Raw genomic sequence first — 7,054 nt, forward strand, 5'->3', positions numbered from 1 at the left:
TATAAATATATAAAATATATTTATATATAAATGTGAGTTTGTGTGTGTATACTTACTGCATTATGTTTTAACACAGATCAATTATTTTAAAACTAACACACAGAGAAAATCCTAAGAATTGCATATTCCAGTAGCAAAAAATGTTACGGAGAAGATGAATGTGCCTCTAGACAAAAAAAGAAAAAAGACATGAGACAGAAGGTTACATTGGAACAGAATGCATTAGTTAAACTACATTGCTAATGAACTGACTGAAAAAATGAAGTGCTTGTCTTGTCTCTTTCTCTCTCTCCCTTTTTTTAGTTTAAACTTGGAAATATCTAGCGTATAATATATTCTGGAACTTACCATGCTACTGAAATTGTTGAACCTTATTAATTGTGCTTAATAGGTTTTTAGAATAGAAATATCTAGAAACATATTCTTTTAGTCAGTGATTGTCAATATTGCTGCCTAATAAAACCATAAAATCTAAGCATTTATTTTTCTCAGGGGTCTTCACTTGACTGTGGGACACTGCTCCAGGCAGGGCGCTCTGCTTGGCCTTGTGTTCTGTGGGTCATCCTGGGCCAGGCAGAGCTGGCATCAGGCTCCCTGGGAGGCTGTTCCCATGACAATGGCAAAAGTGGAAGAGTCAGGGCAGGACGTGTGAGGCCTGTAAAGAAAGTAGCACCTGGTCACTCCAACCCTTTCCTCACTACCCAGCACCAGGCACATGGACAAGCCAAAGTTCAACTGTGGAGAAGAGCAATCTCCGCTCATGAGGCCGGGAAATGTTTTGGATGGGGAAGGATAGAGAATGTGGGCCAAGCACTTGTCTGCCATGGGTCTGCATGTGCCCGTCTGTGGTTGTCTGGAGCCTTCACATCTCTAGTGTATCATAGAGGACCAAACATTATCAAAGCAACCTTAACCTCTATGATAGTGTTTGCCTGCAATGTTCCTTTGCTTTGGTGTTCTGTTTTTTAATTGTTACTAGCTCAGACGCATTATACTTGATATATTCCAATTAAAAGAGGTTATTTTTTTCCTAAATATAGATAATTTAAATCTGGCATCATTTGATAGTTTCAGGTAAAGTTGAAATAGATGAAAGTGAGCATAGAGCAATGCACACCTGCATTCTCTAGAAACAATAACAGCAACAGCGGGTGAAGGTTTGGTATAAAAATAACGAGCATGGATAAACAAACATTTGACAGATCAGGCCATGAAAGGACATGGAGGAAACTTAAATGCACATTGCTAAGTGAAAGAAGTCAGTCTGAAAAGCCTATATATTGTATTCCAAAAATATGACATACTGTGTTATCTAGTAAGTAAAATGTTTTGAATTCTATACTAATTTCTTTTCTGAATAACAACTGAAGCTGTAATTACCTAATCTTTTGATGAAAAGATGATAGGAGTCTAGAAAAGAAATAAGAAGATGAGCTAAAAACAGTAGAAGGAGCATATATAGTTCCTGCCAATAGGTGTAATAGTGTTTAGGAATGACACCTTAAAAATGTGTATACTACATGAAATTCAGCATATGAAACTAAATAAGAGATGATGTTTAGACATCTGGTTAAATACCCTCAGGTCTATTGCTGTGGTTGATTTTTAGTATCAGGATATGAATTCTAGAGACTCTTCTTTTTTTTTTTTTTATAAAATCAATTAAGCACTGAAATTCTACTTTTATAGTAAAAGAACGCTTTATAGAAAAATTAAAGAGAGGCAGACACATATTTTTCAAATGTAATTTTTAAGAACACTTTTGAAAAACAATTGATAAAATAACAAATTTCCAAGTGATACTAAAATATTAAGTACTTTATATTATTAAATTATAATTTGTATTATCAAATTGCCCCCTAATACATTTCAATAAAATAAAACGAGGCCTACACTCACAAGATTTATTTAGGGAAAATAGTCAATATATTAAGTGACATGTTCCGTTGCTATTGAAAATGGTCAATTTCTTTTCTCTCAAAGCCAGTAGTAATAACCCCTCAGTTCAGTGACAGAACAAGTGGACCTATTACTCTGTTTCAACTTGATGAAGTGTTCATCAATTTCATACCACAAAAACTGAAAAAGAAGAAAAAAAAGTCCACAAGTGTTCTATTTTGAAATGAACCATTCTCTTTACATTGAAGTCTCATTTACATAAACCATTACATTTTGCTCTGCATTGATTTATAATGTCAGGTGCCAAATTTCTGTGTCAACTCTTAATTATCTCTTTCAAGACCCTATTATTTTCTGCTTTGAATTTTTTTTTTTTTTTTTTTTTTTGATACCATGCGTTTTCATTAATGGAAGCATGCTTAGTCATGGGGTGTGCTTAATTTTTGGTTGGTTATATGGATTTTGAAAAATATTATTTGGGAATACATGAGTCCCATAACCTCAGGGGATTCTCGGGTGCCAGGACTCATGAGTGCCTGTCTGTCCCACTGGTCATGGGTGGCAGGATTTATTATGACACACACACACACACACACACACACACACACACACACACAAACACAACCCAAACCCACCAGAGTTGCCTGTCATAGGGAAAAAAATAAATATGCTTACAAAGCTTATCTAGCTGTACAAAAGCCAACAGAGACAAAATTTTTACCCAGTCACACTTCCTAGATGCACTACCTCACATTGAAAGCTGATACTCCAGCTATTTTGCTTCAGTGAACATTTCTTTCAGCTTTCACCATTACACAAGTGCCTACTGGAGGTCAGTGAAAGCTTTTAGAGGGAAAAGTAGAGTTCCAAGAAACCTAAGGGCTGGAAAAAGAGTGTGGGATACAGTCTGTCCCACAGGTCGTGGAAGGGTTACCCTAATATCAAAACCAAAAACCAGCTGCCATCCAGTCAACTCCGACTCATGCCAACCCTATGTGTGTCATAGTAGAACTGTGCTTTACAGGATTTTCAATGGCTGATTTTTTGAAAGTAGATCAATAGGTTTTTCTTCCAAGGCATCTCTGGGTTGATTCAAACAGCCAAACCTATGCCCAGGCTTAATATTTTGTGCCACCCAGAATCTCCTAATTATCCCAATACAATTCCTAATATTAAGTTGTCACATAATGAAAGCAAAACTGTCTAAAAGAAGCTAAAAAACAAATCCTTATGTGAATTTATATGCATTTAAGTCTGTATTCATAATTTAGGGATCGTAGGGACACTGAGTCTTTATTGGATATTTCACACTTTGATTTATTACTATTATCTGATTTATTATTCACTCTGTTAAATAGCTTGCTTCCTTATATCATACTGTTTGTGAATAAAATTGTCAGATCCAGAGAGAATTTTTCACGCATGTAGCTTTTTAATTAAAAGGAAAAAGATTAGTCAACCTTTTTTCAAGAGATAACCACATGAAAGGAAACTTCTAATTATTCATTACCCGGATTCTTCCCCAGCTGCAAACTCTGGTATCAGAATGAAATGTTGAAAATGAGCTAATACTTGAGGGAAGAGGTTAACCATATAGCTGGTCGTGTCTTAATGTCTAGTGGAAGGAAGAGGGAGACAGAACACACATTCTCAATCACACTGAGTGACAGCACTGTGTTTATACGCACACAAACTGGGGATTAAGGTTTTTCTCATCTCCTTTCTCTCCAAACACTTAAACACTGTACCAGCAGGGAGCCATAGATTGTGTAAACACAGTTTCCCTGTTAATCCCTGCTTCTTAATTTCTAACACTCTTTTGGTGCTCTGCCCTCTGACTTGCTGCTCTGCCTCATGGCTCGCTATCTCTGTCTTTCAGACGACATCCTCTGCAGTGCCTAGCACATGGATTTCAGGACCTCCTGTGAAGAGGTAAGTTCAACAGCCTTTGCTTCTCAAATGAGGGAAACAGCACGCATGCAGAAATATGTAGTTCCCTTTCACATAGCTGGGGCACTGCTTTGGGCAGAAGGATGAATGATGGGCCCGTATCATTTTAGAAGATCTATTTCCTTAAGATTAAAAAAAAAAAAAACAGAGTGCCTTGGGAAGCCTTGGGTTTTAGCTGTTCCTTAAGAAGAGGCCTGGAGCATATTTGACCTGACTGAATTGCTCTTCACCACAAACTATGCACTGGATGATTTCAGATACTGGAAGTGTTGAAAGTTATTCTGATCACATAAATGGTTATAAATTAAAAGACATCTAAGATGACTTTCAGCACTAAAGTCCTGTGATGATACAATTTCAATAAAGTTTAAGTATTTTAATATTTAAGAATTAGTACATGGCAATTCAGATTCTCTTCAGAGATGTCACACTTTGGTATGAGTTAAAGTTATGCATTCTTCTTTCAAGGATGTTAAAGGACATTTAAGTGTGCAGTTCAGCAGTGCATGGATGTGGGCCCCAGGGAGTATAACCTTTCTATTTTAGAAAGAAACATTTGTTTTTTACTAAACACACAATATTCAAACCATTGTCTTCTTACTCTTCCGGCAGAATTGAAATATTCGTAGGATAAAAATACCCTGCATCTACTTAAAGTTTAGAATAATCCAATGAAAAGACAGTAACAACTGTATTACCTGTGGCAGAGATAAAAACAAAAACTTTAGTTCTTAACATTTGTGAAGATTGTTCTTTCACTGAAATGTCATGAGTTTAATTTTATTTTGTACACATTCATGAAAAACAATTCATTATTTTCCTCTAAGGCAATTTCAGAAATGTATAGACTTTAAAATTCATCAAAATTGGTACAAAGTTTGGGGCCCTGGTAGTGCAATCGTTAAACGTTTGACTGCTAACTAAAAGGCTGGCAGTTCGAATCCATCAGCCATTCCTTGGAAACCCTATGGAGCAGTTCTACTCTGTCCTAGAGGGTTTCTAAGAGTCCGAATCAACTCCATGGCAATGGGTTTTACGGTACAAAGTTTAGAATGTAAGCAAAAGTTTTTTTTAGAAAATTCATAAATTGATTTTATGTTTCAATTCTTCAAGTTCCTTTTCATTAAAAAAATCAGTATGATAGTACCTCATACATATCTCTATTCTAACGCTTTTCAATTACATCATAGTTATTTGTTTATAAAACTCTCCCACCTCTAGACTGAATACAATCAGGTCAGAACATATGACTTCCTCACCTTTTTAACTCAGCACCTACCAGTTCATCAGTTTTTTAAAATTAAATTAATATTTTAGAAGCTTTCCATACTATTTATTTTTATTATTATTATTTTTGATTATACTTCAGGTGAAGGTTTACAGAACAAATAGTTTCTCATTAAACAGTCACTACACATATTGTTTTATGACATTGGTTAACAACCCTACAACATGTCAACCCTCTGCCTTCTCCACTTTTTTCTTTTTGATGAAAATATACATAGCCAAGGATACATCATTTCAAAAATTTCTATATGCACAGTTCAGTCACATCGACTACGCTCTTCCAGTTGTGCTGCTATTCTCACTTTCGATGGTTTACAGAACAAAATAGTTTCTCATTAAACACTTAGTACACATGTTGCCCTGTGACAATGGTTAACAACCCCTCTACACCGTCAACACTGTCCTTACTCAACCTTGGGTTCCCTATCACCAGCTCTGCTGTCCCCTTCTGCCTTCTAGTCCTTGTCCCTGGACTGCTATGCCTCATTAGTCCCATTTTGTTTTATGGGCTGTCCAATCTCCGGCTGAACGGTAAACCTTGGGAGTGACTTCACCACTGAGCTAAAAGGATGTCTGGGAGCCATACTCTCGGGGTTTCTCCAGTCTCTTTTAGGCCACTAAATCTGGTCTTTTTTCTGTGTGTGTGTTAGAATTTTTTTCTACATCCTTCTCCAGCTCTGTGCAGAACCCTCTGTTGTGATCTGGGTCAGAACAGTCAGTGGTGGTAGCCGGACACCATCTAGCTGTACTGGACTCAGTGTGGTGGAGGCCTTGGTAGCTGTGGTCCATTAGTCCTTTGCACTAATCTTTTCCTTGTATCCTGTTCTCTTCATTCTCCCTTGCCCCCGAAGGGGAAAGATCAGTGGAGTATCTTAGATGGCTGCTTACATGCTTTTAAGTCCCCAGAGGCTACTCACCAAGGTAGAATGTAGAACATTGTCTTAATAAACTGTTATGCCAATTGAGCTAGATGTTCCCTGAGACCATGGTCCCCACAGCCCTCCACCCAGCAATTCAGTCCCTCAGGGACTTTGGAAGTGTCTATGGAGCTTCCATGACCTTTCCTTATACAAGTTGTGCTAGTTTCCCCAGTATTGTGTACTGTCTCAACCCTCACCCAAGATGCCACTTATCTATTGCCTATTTAGTATTTCCCCCCCATGCCGCCCATCCCTGGTAACCAGCAAAAATTGTTACTTTTTGTGTGTGAACTTCTTCATGGGTTTTTACAATAGAGGTCTCATACAATATTTGTCCTTTTGTGATTGACTTATTTCACTCAGAATGATGTCCTCCAGTTTCATCCAGGTTATGAGATGCGTCACAGATTCATTGTTGTTCTTTATCATTGCATAGAACTCCAGTGTGTGTACGTACAATAGTTTGTTTATCCATTCGTCTGTTGATGGACATCTAGGTTGTTTCCGTCTTTTTGCTTTTGTGAACAATGCTGCCATGAACATAGTTCTGCATGTCTATTTGAGTGACTACTCTTATTTCTCTAGGATATATTCCTAGGAGTAGGATTGCTGGATGGTATGGTATTTTCTATTTCTAGCTTTGTAAGGAAGCAACACATCATTAGCCAAAACGGTTGTATCATTTTGCATTCCCATCAGCAGCGCATAAGAGTTCCGATCTCCCCACAGCGCCTCCAATATTTGTTATTTCCAGTGTTTTTGATTCGTGCCAGTAATGCCGGGGTGAGATGGTATCTCATTGGGGTGAGATGGTATCTCATTGTGGTTTTAATTTGCATTTCTCTAATGGCTAGTGATCAAGAGCATTTCCTCATGTGTCTGTTGGCCGCTTTAATGTCTTTTTTGATGAAGTGTCTGTTCATTTCCTTTGCCCATTTTTTAATAGGATTATTTGTCTTTTTGTTGTAGAGGTGTTGGATTTTCTTGTAGATTATGGA

General features: G+C 37.3%; 1 protein-coding gene across 1 annotated transcript in view; it reads left to right on the forward strand.

Moving 5' to 3' along the window:
* Window positions 1–3,779: 3,779 nt before the first annotated feature.
* Window positions 3,780–7,054, forward strand: part of SNTG1 (syntrophin gamma 1) — a 664,017-nt gene continuing 660,742 nt past the window's right edge. The window contains exon 1 of the mRNA XM_004386583.2: window positions 3,780–3,831. Coding sequence (XP_004386640.1) covers window positions 3,805–3,831 — 27 coding nt within the window. The 5' untranslated portion in view covers window positions 3,780–3,804. The remainder of the gene's footprint in view (window positions 3,832–7,054) is intronic.

The sequence above is a fragment of the Trichechus manatus genome, unplaced genomic scaffold (genome assembly GCF_000243295.1).
Source record: "Trichechus manatus latirostris isolate Lorelei unplaced genomic scaffold, TriManLat1.0 scaffold00169, whole genome shotgun sequence".
In the NCBI taxonomy this organism is placed as follows: Eukaryota; Metazoa; Chordata; class Mammalia; order Sirenia; family Trichechidae; genus Trichechus; species Trichechus manatus.